The sequence below is a fragment of the Triplophysa rosa genome, linkage group LG5 (genome assembly GCF_024868665.1).
Source record: "Triplophysa rosa linkage group LG5, Trosa_1v2, whole genome shotgun sequence".
NCBI classification, from domain to species: Eukaryota; Metazoa; Chordata; class Actinopteri; order Cypriniformes; family Nemacheilidae; genus Triplophysa; species Triplophysa rosa.
The window spans coordinates 28,974,274-28,995,441 of record NC_079894.1 but is presented as its reverse complement, the minus strand read 5'-3'; the positions used below and the strand labels follow the sequence as shown (position 1 = coordinate 28,995,441).

General features: G+C 38.3%; 3 protein-coding genes across 4 annotated transcripts; 1 reads left to right on the top strand and 2 right to left on the bottom strand.

Moving 5' to 3' along the window:
• The first annotated feature begins 749 nt into the window (after positions 1–749).
• LOC130554374 (zinc finger protein 572) lies at positions 750–1,971 on the top strand. The gene is made up of 2 exons (XM_057333978.1): positions 750–974; positions 1,142–1,971. Exons 1-2 carry the CDS (start codon positions 890–892, stop codon positions 1,744–1,746), a joined length of 690 nt encoding a protein of 229 aa, XP_057189961.1. The 5' UTR covers positions 750–889; the 3' UTR covers positions 1,747–1,971.
• Positions 1,972–3,393: 1,422 nt separating this feature from the next.
• LOC130554353 (alanine aminotransferase 2-like) lies at positions 3,394–11,633 on the bottom strand. Its single transcript, XM_057333935.1, has 11 exons — positions 10,773–11,633; positions 10,441–10,530; positions 9,381–9,489; positions 8,937–9,070; positions 7,546–7,789; positions 6,436–6,515; positions 6,223–6,359; positions 5,940–6,114; positions 5,164–5,319; positions 4,286–4,398; positions 3,394–3,666 (listed from the first exon to the last, which is right to left on the bottom strand). Exons 1-11 carry the CDS (start codon positions 10,941–10,943, stop codon positions 3,576–3,578), a joined length of 1,500 nt encoding a protein of 499 aa, XP_057189918.1. The 5' UTR covers positions 10,944–11,633; the 3' UTR covers positions 3,394–3,575.
• Positions 11,634–11,982: 349 nt separating this feature from the next.
• Positions 11,983–19,719, bottom strand: sharpin (SHANK-associated RH domain interacting protein). 2 transcript variants are annotated; one of them, XM_057333950.1, is made up of 9 exons: positions 19,439–19,719; positions 18,916–19,090; positions 17,853–17,939; positions 17,167–17,308; positions 15,589–15,679; positions 15,190–15,505; positions 13,863–13,957; positions 13,525–13,653; positions 11,983–13,427 (listed from the first exon to the last, which is right to left on the bottom strand). In XM_057333950.1, the coding sequence occupies exons 1-9, from the start codon at positions 19,604–19,606 to the stop codon at positions 13,401–13,403; spliced, it is 1,230 nt and encodes a 409-aa protein (XP_057189933.1). In that variant the 5' UTR covers positions 19,607–19,719; the 3' UTR covers positions 11,983–13,400. The 2 variants fall into 2 exon arrangements, with proteins under 2 accessions (XP_057189933.1, XP_057189934.1); XM_057333951.1 differs by having other exon boundaries at positions 11,990–13,427; positions 13,543–13,653.
• Positions 19,720–21,168: the final 1,449 nt, after the last annotated feature.

Below are 21,168 nucleotides of genomic sequence, written 5' to 3'. Positions count from 1 at the left end.
CATCCCCAAAGGTTGGGGTTTCTGATATACAGCTGATAAATGGAACAATCATAAATAAACCTGACACAGATGACTATTTTATAAGTAAAATATTTTACTGCCAATTGAAAACTTCTATGCAACAACATAAACAAACGTTACTGCGCATGCGCACATTCGTGGGCTGCAATTAACTTCCGGTACACGTTCGCAAACAATAGAGGCCTGACACTGCCTGTATGACAACAAAAGAAAGAAGAACTGTTACTTGGCTAAACTTGTCTCTTCAGTATTTTGAATTTAGACTGCGATACCAAGCTCAACCGCTAGATGTCAGTGTATCATACGGTTTCTTTAAATGCGACCAAACTACAGTACCCATTCAACAAATTGTTTATCTAATAAATTAACATACAACAAAATTCAACAAATCGTTTATTTAATACAATTATTATACAATATAAATTAATATTAACATAAAATAAAATACAAATAGTATTAGTAGACACAAGCCAGACCGATAAACAAGCACAGACCGGAAGGAGTCCAGGCGCGCGACTTGGTCGGTGTCGTGTCACAGCTGAGACCACGGCCTGGGGCGGATTTGGCGTGGTGGAAAGCATTCCCCCCCCTCAGTGGAAATGCATGGCGTCAAGCGCCTAACGGGGTCCACACGCATGATTGAAATGGATTGATTTCCCCTACGGCACAAACGAATATGACGTTTTTATGGGCGTTCCCAGCTATGCCGACCAAGTCAGCAGACGCCAATAACCGCTAAGTCCCGCCCACAGCAATTAACCTATAAATACTATGAATAGGCTCGGCACCCAAGCTGCTGCCATTTGGATTTAGACAAGCAGTAAGTCTAGGTGAAACAACCAATTCTACATGCCATACCGTTGTGAAGATGGAGTTTATTAAAGAGTCCATCAGTGGTGTAAATGATGCCCACCCGTGCAGAACGAAACATGAAGATACTGAGGAGCGCAGAGGTTGGTGTCCTAGAATCCTGACTATTAAGATGCACGTCGTTGGAGCTGTGATATGTTGCAATCTAAGAAAAGTTTAAAATTGTATAAGCTGTTACCAGTGAAAAAAGTGATGTCTGTTCTTTACACTCCTCGTATTAATTTCTAAAAGGTTTTAATGTTTATTTTAGATCCGATGGAAATGATACAGGCAAGTGAAGGAATCAATGAAGTGGAGGTAAAATGCCAGTCTCGGAAGAACTCCCAAAAAGGAACTCCGAAAACTAGAGCAAAAAGTGATTTCACCAGCAGTCGGTGTGAAGAAAGGTTTGCAGAAAATGGCCGCGGCTCGCATTCTCAAGTAAAGCCATTTAACTGTGATCAGTGTTGTAGGAAATTCGTTCTGGCATCACACCTAAAGAGGCACCTTAAGTTACATTCAAATGAAAACCCTTACTTGTGTCCTTTTTGTGGAAAGAGTTTTTCATGGCTATACTATTTACAAGAGCACCAGAAAACTCATGGCAATATGACCATTCATGTGTGCGTTGAGTGTGGGAGCACCTTTACCAAATCCTCTGACCTGTACAATCACCAAAGACTCCATACGCAGCAAAATCGCTACAAGTGTTCATATTGTGGAAGAACTTTCAATCATTCGGGTAACATGAAAAAACACGAGAGAGTGCACACCGGAGAGAAACCATACCACTGTTCTTCGTGTGGCAAGTCCTTTCGATGCTCAAGTTCTCTACTGAAGCATAAGAGAAAGCATTGTCCGAAGTTGTTCGAGTGAAGTTTATCTTCAGGTCTGCCAGCGTAAGAGACATCCGAAGATGAAGTTTCTCACAAAACCGCACTTTGAGTTCATTGGGTCATTTTCACCTCTGTATTTTGTTCGGGTTTTGTACAACCGCTATTATCAAAATAATATTGACAAGCTTGTTTGAACTTCACGAGCATACAGACTTTGGCTGTGACTTCTGTGTGGGTTTATAATGTGATTTTAACAAACCGCTGCATATTTTAAAGCTGTACCATTAAACCTGTCTGTAGAAAGATTTGTGTATCTAGTTAGTCCGTTCAAATGTTAACTAAAAAACAAACCTTTCGGATAAAACATGTCTGCTTTTTTGCAGTGACTTAAGTGTGTGTGTGTGCGCGCGCGCGTTAACTTTGTGATCGCCGGAATACGCCCTTTTCACAATGACGTCACTTAACTTCCGACTTTTTGCAAAGCAGTGTAACATAACATCCGTCTTGCAACAAACAAGAAGAAGAAGAACTTCCGTTTTGCCGTCGCGCTGGACTTTAACAACAGTGAGAAAAACTGAAAGAACTGACAGAACACGTATTCAATACTTATCCTAGCACCTTCGCTAACAGAAAAAGAAAACAAAACACTTACCTTCGTAATCAAACAGGTACTGTTCAACGAAGAATTTGTGTCCTTTCTCTTGCTTTGATCTTGTCGTTAGCGAAAATTTGTCTGCAAGACGTTGTACATCATCTAGACGTATTTGTGGCAGATGTGCAAGCCACTTGGTAAACTCCATTCTGAGGCGCTAGCGGAAGTAACTTCTTCTTCTTGAGTTTTACTGGCGGTTAGCAAATCAGCTTATAAGTGCATTGCCGCCACCATATGAACTGGAGTGCTAGCGGAAGTAATGATACACTGCTTCGCGGCAGAACGGAAGATGCGTGACGTCATGTGAAAAGGGCGTATTGCATAGGCCTGTTTAAATAGGTCTATGAGGAAAACTTATCTTGACTATTTTCTGGCTGATTTTTAAGTGGTTTCACAAAGATTTTCAAAGAGCAAATCTTCATTAGAAGATCGAAGTCTATTTGAAATCAACAAAACGTAGGATTATAAGCGTGTGTCCAAATAGGAATGCCATTTTTTTTTTCATAAGATGAAAATGTTCTTTACTTTGAGCTGGAACTCTGTCCCCCATAAAATTCATTCCCTGGTTTCAATCTCCCCTTCCTGACATCATCCAGTCTCTATCAGGACAGAAACTTGAACATAGGCTGATAAAACGGTGTGCATTTTCAAAATCATTATTGTGGCATTGTGATGTTATGATTTCCATTTTTAATAGAATTATGTGGATGTTTTACTGAAGGTAAACCGAAGCATTGATATGGAAGTTTAAATCCTGACAATTCAATGCTTCGGTTTATATTTCATTGTCTGTTCATAAAAATCATTGTCAGTTAAATTCAAAGTACTTATACACTTGTTCATCATATTACTTAAAGGTACATGAAAATCTGACGCATTAAACAAATAAAATAGGAAATCTTTAGTAAATTAAAAATACAATAACGTTGTGATATGATCAAATCAAGACATTTATAAACCTTGGAATATACTGAATCATTTCATAGGAGAAATTCCCATTATGAATAGTATAAATAAATTGTCATCATTTATGAGATTAGTCAAAGTATTGGCCAATGGCAATTTATATGTATTAAAGTTTGCGAATCTCTTGGTAACTGAAACCGAAAGCATTTTAGTTATACAAATGATCAAGAAAAACAATTATTTAAAAGATCTTTCATGTTCCTCTAAATAGACATTTGCTTTCACAATCTAGACTAATAAACACACACTTTCTAAGAAAACTCTTTCATGAAGCATGTGTGGAACGTCTTCAGTCTTTGTAAAACATCTTCCATGATCTCCTCTCGAGTTGCCAAACAAAGCCTGAGAGAAAAGTAAAACGTTTTTATTTTCACAAGATACAAGACTTTGAGATGCTTTGATTTAGAAACCTGCTAATCTAACTAGAAGTCAATCCCAATTGTAGTGACTGCCAGTCAGTCAGTCAGTCAGTCACACCAGCGTTGGCAGGCAATGTAGTTTGACGCGTGCAACCAATAAACAATGTCCGTTTTCATTCTTCTTGCTCACATTTCATTTACTTTAGCACACATATAATTGATTTCTTCAATGGTACACAGTCACAAAAACCATAAAGGTCTCTTACATATTCCTTTTTTCCTTGATTCCACACGCACGTAATTCCTTTACCAATGCACTTCACGGTCAAAAACTGGTATGCTCATTCCCCACACCTGTCTTCCATTTCCTCTAACCATTTAAAGATCTTTTTTGACCACCTACGCCACCCAGTGTACAGAGTAAGAATTGCATGGAATTAATGGCTCTTACGCCAATAATACATCATTTTAATTTAAATACAATTTTCAGCATCATCGATCAGGTAAGTTGATTAAAATAGAAATGTATCAATCCCTTTAGCAAAGACAGTGATGTGTTTTGATTTTGTATGAGGTAATGATATATATCTTCATTGAAAAACCTGATGTGATGGGTATCCTTTTTTTGTCCATATTCACAGCCCGGTCTCACGTGAAGACCAGTCTCCTCCAGCAAATGCAAACAGTACAGCATGTCGGGCTCCATCTCTCTATCCTGAGAAGACCGAAATACAGATATATACAGTATAACATCTGCCTGTAAAGCACAAACGTGTCCAAGGACACTCAACGGGGCAATGCCTAGGGTTCCTAATATTCTCTTTCCTTTGTGAACATACATTAAGGTTATTGTGTTTTCTCAAGGTCTTGCAAGTGAGCGCCCCAATGCTAAGTATTCTCAGTACTTCTGCCTGGTCTGTTTTACTATGTCTTTGTAAAAGGACATTTATCTGTTGACTTCAGATTTTCTAATGTTTCTTATGATTTTCTAATCAATGTTCATTACTTCAAGTTGTTTCCTCTCAGAGGTTTGTCCACTGGCTCACAACTTACACCACATAGGGGCTTTCTGATAATGCTAGTTTTACATCAGTAACTGTCATAAGCAGGGGCGGACTGACCATCTGGCGTACCGGGTGTTTTCCCGGTGGGCCGCTAACGTACGGGGCCGTAATGGACGCGTTTGCCGCTAATGTATGGGGCCGTAACGGAGGCGTTGGCCGCTTAGACGGACGTATTATAAATGCGAATGCACGCAACGCGAATGCAAAAGACACGTATGCATGCACACCCCCAACCCCCCCCCACCCCGATGCGGGCCTAAAAATGCCAGGGCCGATTTTTCTTCCCAGTCCAGCCCTGATCATAAGACATGTCTAAATGTCAGAGAGAGACATTTAGGGACTGAAAGGTTTCTGCCATCTTTGCTGATTTTGCACTGAGCTTTGAAATAAAGCAGGATTATGAAACAAATTCTGACCTTGGCCCATTTTATTGCTTTTGGAGGGAAGTGTAGACGTGGAAAGACAAAAAATCCACCCTTTAATGGCTGGCAGCTGATCCCCGGCAGCTCATCAAAAACCTTCTGAGTCCGATGACTGTTATTACGTATCATCTTTTTAATTGACTCGATCTCCTGATAGAAAAGACAGGACATTTCTTTAGTTATGTTCTGAAGAGACACAAAGACAAAACTTTATGGTTTACATTCAGCTACAATGTTATTGTCAAATTAATATTTAAACATTTTAATTATAGCAGAGCCGTTGAGAGAGAGAGTTGTGTCAACTCCGTTGACTCCAATGGAACAGTTTTTTCAAAGCAATAGAGGTTCATGGAGGCTGTCAATAGTTCCCAGAAGTTCTGGAGCTGCGGCTAAACAAACCGATTGTGATGAACTTTTAATCCATTTAAAGACATAAGTCATTTAATGAATAAAAAAATGAAAGAAATAAAGCATTTAAAGTGAAAACATAACTGGGAACTATCTGAAGGCTACATGAATCACGTGAAAATTTTGAACTTACGTTGTCGCGACTCTCTCAATGGCTCTGAATTATAGGTGCCTGGGCATTAGCATGCCATGTTCAGTCTATTGGCTAATGTAAAAAAAACCTTCAAGGCATGTTTTTATACACAACCATGTTACACTTTTCTAGGTTTAAATAGCCTACTTATTCGTTGCTCAAATGTTACGTCCTTCACAGAGATGCAATATCTAATATACGTCATTTAAAATAATATTGTTATGTCAACCTCCGAGAAGATAGGGAATGAGGGATCTCCAGGTTTTGGAGGATCTGCCATGAGGTCGAGTGCAATTTGTCCAGCAACTACTGTGCAGCTCTCGGTGTTAAAAAGTTTATGGATGTAATCCATAACCGCAGGGTCAAAATTCACCAGCTCCATGTAGCCACCACGAAGTCCACATCTGGGTACAAAGAACGCTACAAGTTTGATATTCAGTCAACTAGACAGGCTGCGTCCACGGTTGATACTTTGCGATGATATTTTTACATCAAGAATCAAAAATACTTACTCTCCCATGAAGCCTTTGGAGGCAGAATTGAAGGAGGCCATCTCCACAGCGCTGGAAATAGTTGAGCCCATTTCCGATAACACTTTCTTATAAGAATAATACTCAGGTCCCTCTCCATATATGCAGTTCTGGTACACCTGGGGTTTAAAATATATATAGCTCACTAAAGACCAAGATGTTTAGAAACATTTGCATTTGATCACATGCACTCACCTCATCAACCAGTAGGAGGAGCTTCTCTTCTGCAGCAAACTCAATCACTTCTTCAATGGACTCCCGACTCTGTACATGACCTGGTAATTAAAGGGATATTTCAAGGGCAATTCAAAATTTCCCCATGTTTTACTCACCCTCAAGGCATCTTGACTGAATATGGTTTTCTTCTTGAAGAACAATGCAGTCGAAGTTATAATACCACGTATCATTTTACTAGAATGGGAGTGAATGGGCGTCAACTTTTTGAAGCTCCAAAAAGTGCATCCGTCGATCAAAGAACAGCTCGACACGGCTCTGTGGTCTTAACAAAGGTCTTATGAAGTGAATCGATGCGGTTGTTTAAGAGAAATATCCACATTGACAGCGCTATTAATGTTGATGTCTAGCTTCTGTTATCCCTCGGATGCACGTGAACCTGAGGCTTGTTTTTCCGGCAAATGACGGTGACGAAATCTCCCACACAGAGGAGACGGTATATTATTGGATCACAATGAAAAATGCCGCGTTCGGCATTTAGGACATGCCTGAGTCATTTGCTGGAAAAACAAGCCTTAACGACATTAACGTTAATAGCTCTGTCAGTATGGATATTTCTCTTAAACAAACGTATCAATTCGCTTCAGAAGACTTTGATCAATGAATGCACTTTTTGGAGCTTCAAAAAGTCGACGCCCATTCACTCCCATTCTAGTAAAATGATACGTGGTATTATAACTTCGACTGCATTGTTCTTCAAGAAGAAAACCATATTCAGTTTGGATGCCTTGAGGGTGAGTAAAATATGGGTAAATTTTGATTTGCTGGTGAAATATCCCTTTAAAAGAAAAACTTCTGTAACAATGTAGCATCTTCTATCATGCAAACATTAAAATAGCTGCCTGTGCCCTTTCCAAGTTACTAAGAGAATTGATTAAAAATGGCTGAAAAAATTATATAGTCCAACAGGGCAATACCTGTTAAATATGGGGGGCGTATACTTATTCGCACTTTTCCATGAAAGAAAAGTGTTGAAGCGTGGCCATGGAAAACAACATTTTGGTAAAAAATGGAAAATAAATGTGATTTCTTCTTTGGAATGATAAGGATCAGCCCTGTTTCATCTGTTACCTGTTGGATTCCCTGGGTTGCAGATATAAAGCGCCATGGGATTGCAGGTCCTTTTGCCTTCTCCGAGTGCTCTGCGTAGCTCTTCCACCTGTAGTGTCCAGCCCTGCTCCTCACAAAACCGGTAAGGTAGCATAGCAAGTCCTTGGCTAACTACAGCCATGTTAAATGAGGAGTAGGAGGGTACGGGTATAAGCACACCAGTCTGACATGAGTCCTCATTCTGAACAAGCAGCTTCAGTATTATCTACAAGAAAAAAGTATTACTAACTTATTTTACACCAATAACACGCCTTTTGTAAGATAATGTGTGATTTGGTACCACCTTACAGTTGATAACTTAAAGTGAAGGTAACATGCTATTTCATGCATTCTGACTTCGTTACACTATTGGACGTGCTGGCTTCTCATGCTTCGTGAGTTGGAGGTATGACATAGTATTTCTGTGCTTGATACACTCTCCCTTGATACACTCCAGCTTGTTTCGGAAAGTTGGTTCGTAACAGGGATCCTTATTCCTTTGATTGTGCAATTCACCCGAAAAATCTCGGCAAGGCGCAAGAAAGAGCCTGCCCATACGCCAACCGATAAGCATAAGAAGACCCGCTTATCAAGGTTGGCTTTGCTGCGTCAAGATTGGCTGCGCTGTGGGCCTGCAGCTGCAGCTCTTTACTCTTGCGATAGTGAGAGAAGTTAAGGTGTGTTTGTTTGTTCACGGCATTTCAGTGATGGATGTTATTTAAACGGTGGATATAACGCTGGATTTGGAGATCGTCTGAAACTGATAGATGGAGCGGTCTCAGCGCTAAAAGATGTCGGACATGAACCGCACGCGGTAAGTCAAACTAAGTCATATGACTGTTTTGTTGGCAATCGGCGTGTACGTGCATAAGGTAAACAACACGAAGGGATTAATGCGATGATGTGTTGTGTGCTCGTGCTGTAGTTCCGTCCCCCCTGCCCGCCTCCAGCAGCTCGTCTTTTTCTGGAAATAATCGTACGGCTGTATCTCTCTTTTAGAAATGTGATCAAACGAAATACTCTTCAAAGATACGACGTATTCGATACTACTGTATAGGCACTCAAGATTAATTTGAGATTGGAACATCGAAGGAATTGGAATATGAGAACTACGTGTGTTACCTGGTCTTTAATAAGGAGGACAACTTTAGATGTTAACATGTTTTTTTCTCTTGAACTATTCTAAGTGTGTGATGCAATATCAGACCTCTCTGGGGGATAACCTTTGACCCTTACCCATACAGTAACTGTATTCATGCAAAATTAAGAGATTTTCTTTTCTTTCGTGGCGTCATCGTTCATGAAGCAAACAACCGACAACACAGAGACTGGAAATAGCCTGGGAAGGAATGCTCTTGATCTAATGATCTAACCATGAGAGCCCGCTGCGATCCAGATGTGAGGAAGATGTTTTCAGGTGATGAAGGAACTCCTCCATCTCTTCTGGAAATGAACTTAGACACACAGTGTTTGATTTTGGCAATTCCACTTGAATCTGTGTACGAGCCTGAAGAGAGTGTTATCGTGAGCAACACGTATACATTATAGATAACCTCATATTTTTTATCTTCCTTTTGCCCAACAAATTAAAGGCATTAAGTGAATTAAAAATGTCGAAAGTGATCAATTGCAGTGACGAGCTCTTGAGCAATAATCTGTATACTGATCTCTGAAATTTATATAAACTGAATAAAAAGAACATTAGATATTTATTTGACAAGTACATTAAATATGCTGTTAGGGCGTAAAAACACTTTTACTGTATAGTGAAACTAAGATGTATCAAATCAAAATGACACTATATGTGGTCAACTCACCAACGCTTCCACCCGCACATTCGTTAAGGAGACGTTTTGCTCTTTGTGTGACATCCAATGGCAGACTGTCATCCTGCAAAAGGGCAGGATAGAAACAAGCAGCAAGGACCTGAAAAAAACACGGTCGTTCTCATGCATTAGGGTTTATAAACATCTACTGAGATCAATCTGAGATTAATATTATGTTTTTAAACAAACTTTCTCTGAGAGATTTTATACATAACTATATGAAAAAAAGGCGATGTAACGAGACCTGTTTACCGGTTTAGTCACGTGACATTTTTGACATATACAGTAGGCTTACACTATTTGTATTTGAAGCATCTATGTTAATCAACTGCTTCGTGTGGGAACTCAATTCAGAGATCTCAGAAATCAAATGTACAAATAAAATAAAACAAATGACAAAGTTATGGTTTTATTCAAAATATTATGTAGGTACAGTTTGTGTAAAAAAGCTATAATAACGATTTAAATTGGTACATTTTTGTACATTATAACTTATCTTATATTTATCTATCTTATATTTAAAACATTGTGAGGTCAATAGAACGCCACACATTAAATCATTGCAATTGATTACAGAAGAGTTCATTAAACATAGTAACCAACAACAGCAACTGAATATAATTTCGTCAAACTTGTTTTTATGTCGCCGCATTTACAATACAATGACACAAAAAAATGGTTACTTCAAATATAGCTGAACAGTCACACAAACTGTATTTAGTTATTCAATGTTGAGGTAACGCCTTGCAATGAGGTTGTAATTTTGTTAACATTAATTGATGCATTAGTTAACAGGAACTAACAATACTTTGAGAGCATTTATTAATCCACATTTCAACATTTACTAATAGATTTAACATTGTATTGACATTACCTGTACTAATAAAGATTATTAAAAGCTGAAAAACTAACGATATGGTGCTCACTATTCGTTTGTGTTAGTAATAAATACGTTATTGTAAAGTTTTACCAATGCTTTTAGCTCATCATCATCATGCCTTTCTAGTCGTTCTTTGCAAAGTGATTGAATGGTGGACAGTTGCTACTGTACCTGTCGAACAAATGTGATGGGTTTTATCCCTCCACTGTGAAGGTCACCCGAAGACAAATCAAGCACCTCTTTATAACCTTTTCTTTCGCCCTACAAAGAAAACAAATTAAAATACTACAAACACACTTATAATATAAATGTTAACCAAACTATTAACCAAATGATGACTGAAATACAACAAAAAAATGTGTTAACTTTGACTTTGTCATTATCATTGACTACATCATTGAGTCATTTGCTAAATATATTTTTAAAATGAAACGAGCATGTATGAAATAAGGTGAGATGATGCAGTAAAAAAACGGAATCAAGGTCAAAATGTAAAATCACACCTGTTGTATTTCGGCTGTGATCTGCGCAGCACGTCTCAATAAAACAGCTTTCTCTGAAAGAAAAGCGTTCTTCATCTCTGGACTGATCTCTCTCAGGAAAGACATCCTTCTGAAGAATCTTTCTGTGATGTCCAAATTCTTTCTATTGATGATACGGTCAGCCGTCTTCATTTGTTTTTCTGGAGCACTTTACATCAGCGAGATCTTCACATTAAGGCTAAACATTCGAGGGTAGAGTAAAATTAAACCTAAATCTTTAGGCTTTATGCATGAGAACAAATTTATCAGCATCTTGAAATATTAACATTTGGCAAGACATCCTGGGCAAATAAGTGACTATTCTTTCAACATCTCATGACAGGAAAATGATCTAGTATTCCAGTTGAGATCATGACTAGTAATTAAAAGCCTTTCACAATCACAAATCAAGATTTGTAATTTTATGTTTCCCAGAAGCAGTTAGGAAAAAACAAAAAACATATTTTTGGGATGAATGACACTAAAATCAGTTCACCAAAAAAAAAAATTTCAGTCTGAGCTTAATCTTGGCCAAGATCTTCTTTGGTGTTCAACACAAGTAACACATTACACCACTAAACAGAGTTAGTCTTTAATGATCACTGAAGCTAAACAATAATTATTCTTTATGCTTTTGCTCATCTGCATAACACAAAAGATATTTTAAAAAATGTTGGTAACCGGAAAACAGCGGTCTCTATTTATTGTATGTACACAAAACCAATGTAAGTGAATAAGTCCCGCCCTTGGTCGGTTAGCAACATCTTTAAAATATCTTCTTTTGTGTTCTGCAGAAGAAAGTCAGATAGGTGTGAAATAACAAGCGGGTGAGTAAACGATGATCTCTTCAAAGTCAAAAAGGTTTTTCATCTTTACATTCTGTCTTCAATTTCACACAAATCTTCAAACAAAGCCAAAGACTACAGAGCTGTGAACAGGTCCAATAGGCTGACCAGACTGGGGGACAATCCGACATTCTGGTTGCATCATTTTCAAAATTTTCTGATTCAATCGACAGATCATTATTTAATAGATAGAACAAATAACAAGCTTTCAATGTTTCATTGTTTACTTGTCGGCTGGACATTTTTGGAGGGGTCCAAGGACAATCCCGTCCCTGACTGTGACTTCAATTATATCACATAACTGTTTCAAATTATGCCAATAGAATGTGTGAATGGATAACCATCTAACATTTTCTTCCATTTACATTTATTTACAGCAATGCCATGGTGAAACGCATGTACACTGGCAGTCTCTCACAACAGTTTACAATAAACACTGAATTCATTTCACAATTAATATGCAACCATATTAAAAACCATAGATTTCATTAAATAAGCTATATATAAAAATAAATGCACTTCATAACCCTGTGTCTGAATAAAGCTATTACAAACATAAACAAAGGCTTCAATGTTAAGTCAGTTACTTTGTCAAAAAAATGGACATCACATGCATTAATGAACATTTACACTGTTGGATGACCAACCATGTGTGTTGGCCTTGTTACGATGTTTAGGTGAACAATGTATAAAGATCACATTTAAAACCGAAGCACCCACAGAGACCAGTGAACTTAACTAAACCTGGGTATGTTGAAATCATATTTGTCGACTTGCACACTGTGTACATCCTAAAATGTCAAGTAAAAACATGACTTCACTGTCAAAAAATGATGTGATAAGTCATGGCAAAATACAGTATGGTTTTACATTACCTCATCAAATTAATGTAAGCAATTTCATGTTACAGCAGTAGTCGTGATTTAAATACTTACGTTCCGTTCTAAAGATAAAATAGGTGGAAAGATTTTAGAGTGTTGTGGTTTCTTACACATCGAACTGCACTAACACTGTATATCTCCTTCCTTGCAAGACAGATAACAAAAATAAACTGCCTGGCCAAAAAAAAAAAAGAGTCATTTCATTTAGATTGAAATGAGCAAAGAGATCACTATAGAACCTGAATCAAGCTAAAACCAACAATGAAACCATTTATTTTCAAGTCTTTGGGATGTCCTGGTGAAGACTTGCTTGATTTGCTTTGACTCGTCTGTCATAAATATAAGATCTTGTCGAAAAAAATAATCAACTCTGGACAAAACAAATGCTGCACATTGGATAAGGTTGTTGAAAGAATGGCATGACAAATGTCTGTCCAACAAAATATTACAGGGCACGGCTTTATTTTTGGCAAGGCAGTGTCATCTCCAACTCCAGGGTATCTGGAAAACCAAGTTTACTGAAGGAATAGTTCACCCAAGCATGAAAATAATTTCTAAAATCATTCTAAACCTGTTTACATTTCTTTCTTCTGCAGAATACAAAAGAAGATTTTTTTGAAGAAAGCTGATAACCAAACAACATTGGACCCCATTGACTTCCACTGTATGGACACAAAATCACTGAATCAATCCTCAAAATATCTTCCTTTGAGAGGGTTTTCAATTACATGAACGTGAATAAATTATGACAGAATTTTCATTATAAGCTATATAGCCACTGTGTGAGTTTCAGCTTTGTTGAAACCTAACTCACACTTTCCCACACATACATACGAATGACAGTTTAGAGTTTTGGTGTCTGTAACTGTATTTGCAACCCAGTTTCACTTATCAGATCTTCTTACTTTTTCCTAAAAACAAAACAAAAAAACACATTAGAACACATGCATGTTTCTGACACCAGCACAGTCGATGAAGATATGATGATGATGATGATGATGATAATACATAGTAGGGCGAAGGAACCTGGTGAATGCTACAGTGATTTGGAGGGTTGGGTCGATCTGTGCTACAGATTTCACAGCCTGGTCTTGTGGATTTATTTATGAATGTACAGGAAGGGCAGGACCACCCCAACTAAAGAGAGAGAGAGAGATAAAACAAATCCAACTATTAGCTATGCAAATATGCTAATATAACATAAATATTAAATACACTTTGTAATTCTGCAAAGTGTGTCTGGAACAAACACATTTCTAAACCATCAGGATTGTAAATAAATAAGCCTTGTAAACATTAGCCATGTGCTAAAACGGTAAATGTCTAGCAGATTATGTAATTATTACCTGTGTGTTACTGGATTTCAGTTTGGACCCTCCGGGTTGCAAAATATCAAGGTTAATGATGTCATTGACGTTAGGTTTCTCTGTGCCACTACCACCTGCTCAAGCAGAAAACCACAATACATCAAGTCCTGACGATTACTTGAAGCAATTATTGTAATCAGAATTATTAGCGATTACACCCCACTCACTGTACAGTCAAACTTCTGATCTTATGGTTCGATTCACATTTATTTACATTTTATTATTACTCTCTTTCTCGTTAAAGGGGTCATATGACATGACTAAAACATTATTAACTTGGGTTTTAGGTGCAATACAATGTGTTAATATGTTTTAAGGTCGAAAAAACTCATTATTTTTCAAATACCGTGCATTATTGTGGCTCGTCTAAGCCCCGCCTTTCTAAAACGCGACGATTTTTACTAAACTCATCGCTCTGAAAGCGCAGTGTGCTCTGCGTCAGTTCGTCTCGCCACCTACTCGGAGTGGATTCACATCGGAACGGTTATAATAAATAGCATAAATACAAGTACATGATTGCATAAAGAGTAAAACCAGCATTTAGTTGGGATGATGAAACCAGAAGGACGCTTTACAGAGGTATGTTTTTATTTTGTCTCAAGCATCAAGTATTTTTCTTAACAAAGCGCATTTTAGTCCACCTGAAGTTCAGCTGCACTGCCGCCTCTGGCGACGAGTGGTACAACACCACTCTCTGTAATTATACATATGTTTGTGTGCCACTAAATCCGTAAACAACCATACAGACACATAGGTAGACATTTCTGTGCAATGTAGAAGTATACACGCAGTTCCAACAAAATACCTACCTTTTACAGTTTGACTGATTTGTCGTCGTGGTTTCTGACTTGTTATATTGTTTCCGGAATTGTTGTTGTGTTTTATGGCTTCTTATTTTGTTTTGTTTTTATTAATATTATTATTGTTTTTATTTCGCTTTCAGATTTGCTATTAGTTTCGCAATTTATTGTTTTGTTTTGCACCCAACGGCCACCGTACTTTACTTGCACAAACAGTAATATAACACACTAAATTAAAAGCAAAACAAGAAATCCCGTCATGTGACCCCTTTAAGAACATGTCACATTTTTGTCTTAAAATCAATAAATACTGTCATACTTAACCTCCCTGCCAGTCAAGAGGCAGACGCAGGCCAATAACAAGAGGCGAGAGAATTCATATACAGTACACATACAACCGCGGAAATAATTAAGAGAAATGCTGATCTGAAATGCTGATATATATACTGTATATATGTTGAACAAAAAACAAGAAAGATGCGAGATTGTGAGACTAGTGAGCTCACCTGAGCTGCTGTGAGTAAATCGAGGAGGTAGCGTGCTGTATCCTCTCCAGTCATGGCTAACAGGGCTGCTGCTGCAGGCTGGCGTGAGGGCAGCTGTGGGGTTTGGTGGCGGTGTCAGCAATAGGGCGGCGTTCTCTCGCTCCTGCTGGCACTGCTGTTGACTGAGACAGGCGTGATGGGCAGACAGGAGGTAGAGGAATGCTGTGTCACCATCTCTACAGATGCCATACGACGCTAAGGAACGGACGTCAGCGCACAGACACTGTCCGATCACCCAGCGCTGCACCTTGGGGTGAAAACCATACTCAAGAAACATCTGCAAGAGAAAATGAAAAAACTAAAGAAAAACAGAAGGACAGCAGGCAGAAAAGCTTCATTCATGTAGCGTGATCTTTTTACCTGCTGCTTCAGAGAGGAAACAGTCATATGGGGAAGGATTTTTACAGTGACACAACAAGATGACGTTGCATCCTCTACGACAACAGCTAAACTGAAAATACAAACAGCAGAAGGTCAGTCGGCATAGAGGAAACTAACAAATAAACATACTGACAAAAAACATACGCACAAAAATTCTAGAACTTGTTTTTCAAATATTTTAGATTAAAGTCCCTAAAAAAATGTGACATTCTCGAGTCGACATCCAGTGTATGAAATTTAGTGGCATCTAGTGGTGAGGTTGCGAATTGCAACCAACGGCTTGCTCCCCCCTCCCTTTCCAAGCACTAGGGTGGCTGACACAAGGCTAAGATGTCGTCACGTTTTCGATTCTTTGCCGAAGTAGATAACGTATTTAGGAAACGCGCTCTGTGGAGCAGTTTGTCCATTTAGGGCTACTGTAGAAACAACATGGTGAATTCCATGCAAGGGGACCCGTGGTGTTTGTAGATAAAAACCTCATTCTAAGGTAATAAAAACATACCGCTTCATCAGTGTTGGGTGTAACTAGTTACTAAGTAATTAGTTACTGTAATTTAATTACTTTTCCCTTGAAAAAGTAAAGTAAGGGATTACTCTTATTTTTCTGTAATTTAATTACAGTTACTTTTGATGTATTTAAACTAAATACTTTGTGTAATCTATGTGTGTGTAATAGTGGAATTGACATCAAAATTCAAAGTCTAACTTTAAAATCCGTGCTTTAATGTATAATTCTCACATTTGTTATACTTTGGTCAGTTAATAATACTACTTTATCGAGTTTTATAGTATTTATTTGAATGAATTAAAAGAGCCCTTTCATGCCTATCCTTGAATCACATAACTAATCAAGGTTGATATAGTATATAGAAAGTAATTAGTAATAAGTAACTAAATACTTTTTGGAGAGAGTCATTAATCTAATTACACTATTGAATATGTAATTAGTAACTAGTAATTAATTACTTTTTGAGAGTAACTTACCCAACACTGCGCTTCATTTTGTAAGGTCTTTATAGACCTCTGAAGACATAGTTATGTATATTATATTGCATTTCTGTCAAACAAACAACAACCCTTATTTTTAATTGATCCTGAATGTAGACATTATAAATACATAAATCACGGCGCTGCCCTTACAGTACTGACTACCCTATAGACACATACAAGTGAATGGTAGAGCTGCCGTTTTTCTGGATAAAAACACAATAACATTTATACTTCTGTTAACTGTCACTGTAATGGCAGTGCCATTGACGTATCGTAGAAAACAAAGTGCCCAACGCAATCCTGAAGACTTGGAGAGGTGTGTTTGATTGGAGTTGGAACTAAACAGGACACTGGTCCTCCAGGACAGGAGTGGACTAACCCTGCTGTACGTTAGGGGAGTTCCAGCTTTTAGCTCAAATAACGGAAACTGTTTTGCTGACAAATTCTTTTTTTTTAAGTACAAAAATAAAAGAGCGTTAGATGAAGCGTAGCATGTCACACAGGAGGATAAAAATTTCATGTTAACTACCCAAAAGACAAAACATAGTTTTCGTTATACGCACGTACCTTATCTCGCCTTCCTCCGCGTCCCTCTGCGATGGCTGGATAGTCAGTGCTATTTGATGCTGAGCCAGATCTGAGGCGTACCGCATCGCTGCACGAGTATCACCAGCCTCTATTGCTTGGGAAAGCTCTATACACAACTCTTCTACGCAAGAGAAAAGAGCTGTATGTTAAAAAGCTGCATGGAAAATAAGGTCTGAATATTAAATTAGTTGTTTATTTGATTTGTTTTTTGCGTGTTGGATTTAAAGCATACATGCTCCAGACATGGTACACTGATGTAAAAAACTGAATTCATCCCATTTTTAGGATGTAACCACTGTGAATTGAGACTTTTCCTCCAAAACTAAAAAAACTCTGAGGTTCATTTTTTTCAAATCAGATCACAACATCAATGGTGTTAATTAATACACCAATATATTTAAATGATATACTATAATATGATATAGATTACCACACTGATACAGATACACAAATGACACTACTACAGTACTCGAAGGGCACTCTGGTAAGAAAAAACGTGTTGCAAATGAACACGTGTCAATTCAAACTACAGCCATTGTAATTCATTCAAACTGTGGTAATTTGGCCAAAAACAGCATTGAAATGGCTAATAAATATATGATCAAGCAAAAGCAAGCTCAAATCAAGCCGGCACTTCCATTAGAAAACAAATTAAGGACTCGTACCTTTAGTTGACATTGACAAGGTAGCGCTTTTGTCTTCACACTTCACATACTGCAGTCCATCATGTGAGAGATGTGAAATGTTGGCAACTTTGCGACAGAAACGAATAAATAAAAAGGTTATTTTGGTCATTTGCATTTTTCCAAAACCTTGTGTCTCCAAATTTGATGTATTTCATTTTTGCCATGAATCATTATTATTAGTCACCCTAAATGTCATGTCACTGAGTTTTGCAAATACCAATAAAAGTATACAAAAGTGCTCGTCAACTTTGATAACACACTATTTAATCATTAAAAATTTACAGTGTTTCTTCGATTTTCTGAGAAACAGCAAATCTGGACATCCGAGGTTTCGGAATGTCGGACAGCGACGATACACAAAGATTAAGACTTCTTCCTTCCTGACTCCATTGACCCGGTGACCATGAACAGGTACGTGACAGTTTTTCTCTGAATTCAAACATGGTGGAAGATTAATGCAACTAGGGGTGTTGGGATATATTGTGCCTTACATCCGACATTTATTGTTTAAGCCCTGATCCCATTCTGACTGCCATTTATCTCCAATGCATGCATTTAATCTGCGGAATGCATTGAGCGTTTAACTAGTTTTGTAGATGATGCTTCTCTGGCAGCACTGTCCGAGTGGCCGGGAACCAATCGACGAGCATCTGCCTCTGCCGTGAAAACTAAACACAGGTCAGGGATGTGTGTGCATACCCGACGCAGCATATTTGTCGCAAAAGCCACTGCACCCATAGTATATAAAACTACAGGCATGAATCAACTCAACTCAACTCATTGTCATTTCTTCTTGGGAGTTAATGGCTCGTCACTGGGAATTCATCTAAATTACACACGATCACTGCCGTGTTGAAAGGTTCAACTGTTGTAAATGCTTTTAATTCTATAAATAAATGAGCTTTTTGCTACCGGAGCTTTACTGTAACACTCCACGGTCTGCCTTCTAAACCTTAACACTGTGGCAAACGCTCGTTCACAACCGAAGAACTGAGCAGCAGTGCACAGCCCTGGTATTGGACAAAAGAAAGTGGCAGCAGACCTCTGTGTGCCTCTCGCAGTGAAGACATCATGACAGTGGCCCACTCCTGAGCCTCCTGCTCGCTGCGGAAGGTAAATGTGAGGCTGTCCTGGGGTGGCTTGCTGAGACGCAGTTCGTGACATCGAGCCGATGTGACCTCATACTTCACTGAGCGCAGGTCAAATTCTGCTAGAGACTTAAAGAGAGAGAACAGCTTATTCTAAACATCATCAATCTTGTCATGTTATTAACAAAACAGGCCCATTCAGTCTAGTCTACGTATATGAACACACACATATATATATATTACAGCCTTATATCCCATGACTACTCGGAGATGAACATACCGAGATGTCAACCTTCTAGCTTATCAAAAAGGCCTTTATAAAGCTAACTGTACTGTAGTGCACTAGATGTTTATTTGCGTGTACTTCACAGTACGGTTATTGAACTGTAGGAACATTCCAGACAGAAAGACAGTTGAAACAGGACAGACAGTTATGATCTGATAAAGGTGATGGAGGTGTGAGAGGTGCTGATGTACCACGCTGCGTCCTCCGCGGTCGGTGTGTCTGAGCGTGAGCGTGAAGTCTCCCGCGCGGCTCGCGTTCATGCTGAGCTGCAGCCGCAGAGAGTCGGAGCCCACGCGCAGCGGCCGAACCGACACGCGCACCGACATCAGCACCGTACTGCAGCCCGAGCTCACAGACATGCTTTCAGCAGGGCGATCAGTGCAGCTCAATAACAAAACCCGTTAACATCATCATCAACATCATCACGAGTGACAACGGCCAGCTCGTTTCAAAACAGGAAGCAGGTCCGTCTGGTATTTACTGCCCCCTTGTTATTACTGTAACACACAGTTCCGTGCGTATACAGAGAAAAACAAAAGACATATTTCAATAAGTAAATGTCATTTTATACAGACTATGGTAAATGTATAAAACGTGTTTAAATACATTTGCTTATTTAAAAGGTACTTGGAAGCAGCAAATAAGATTGCATTCGCAGCTTGCCATAATATGATACATCTGTTTTAAGAATGTTACCGTTCAAAGATTTTTTAGGGTGATTTTTCTCTTTGTACGTCGAGAAACTAGTTATAGTTGTGATTTTAAACTTCAAGTGATGTCTTAATATATTTTAAATAAAATATATTTTTTTTGATTTTATGGTGAATCTTATGGTTTTAGTTGGTGAATTTCATATCCATGAATGTAAAAGAAATCATTCGAAACCTCTGAAGGTGTTTATTGTAGATTTTCACTCATATGTGGATACTCTTCAATTTATTATTAATACAAATGTAAAGACTAAAAAGTTACAAAATGTAAAGTAACGTATGCTGTCTTTGAAAAATTAGGTTGTATTTCTCAGTATTTTGTTAATTGTATGTACATTTAATTTATATTTTCCAATTAAAGTGATGATTTAATAAAGCACTTTTACAGGGATGGCACATACGCCTATATATCTATTAGTGGCTGAGCAACAGGTAGAGTTTGATGGTTGGCCAAGACCAAGGCTATTAGGCCTACAGGGGGTCCACAGAACGTGACCGAAAGAAAGTGAAAACAAAAAAGCGAAGAAAAAGCATAAATTAATTTTAGGATTGCTTATTAGAGGTAAAAGCCATCATTTACTTAGAGGTGGTTTGGTTTCCTGAAGTGGTTAAACAGTATCTTCGAGCTTCAGCAGCTGTATGTATCCCACACTTAAAAATTAGTATTGGCAAAAGAGTTTCTGATCATGTAGGAGTGTACACTACAGAAATGGTAGCAATCGTACTTGCTACTAGGTGGATGGAGGATGCTCGAACTAAGAATGTGGTTATAGGCTCAGACTCATTCTGACAAGTCTTATCAGCGGTAGATCATCCAGACAAGACATTTTATATGAAATCCTAATAAGCTTGTTAAGAATAAATAGGATAGGATGCAAGATATGTTTTCTGTGGATTCCAGCTCATGTGGGGGTAGAGGGAAATGAGAAAGCGGATCAGTTAGCTAAGAACGCTCTGAAAACATTTCATATAGAAACGAAGATACCGCTAAGCAAAGATGAAGAATTCAAAGTCAAAATCAGATTAGCAGTTAAAGGCAAATGGCAAGATATGTGGAATGCGGAGGGTAGAGGAAGGCATTTGTATCACATTCAGAATCAAGTGGGAGGTGGAAGAGGGAATTTTGGTAGCAGAAGAGAGGATATAATTATCACAAGACTTCGTCTTGGTCACACTGCACTTAATCTCTCTTTATTTAGAATGGGTAAACA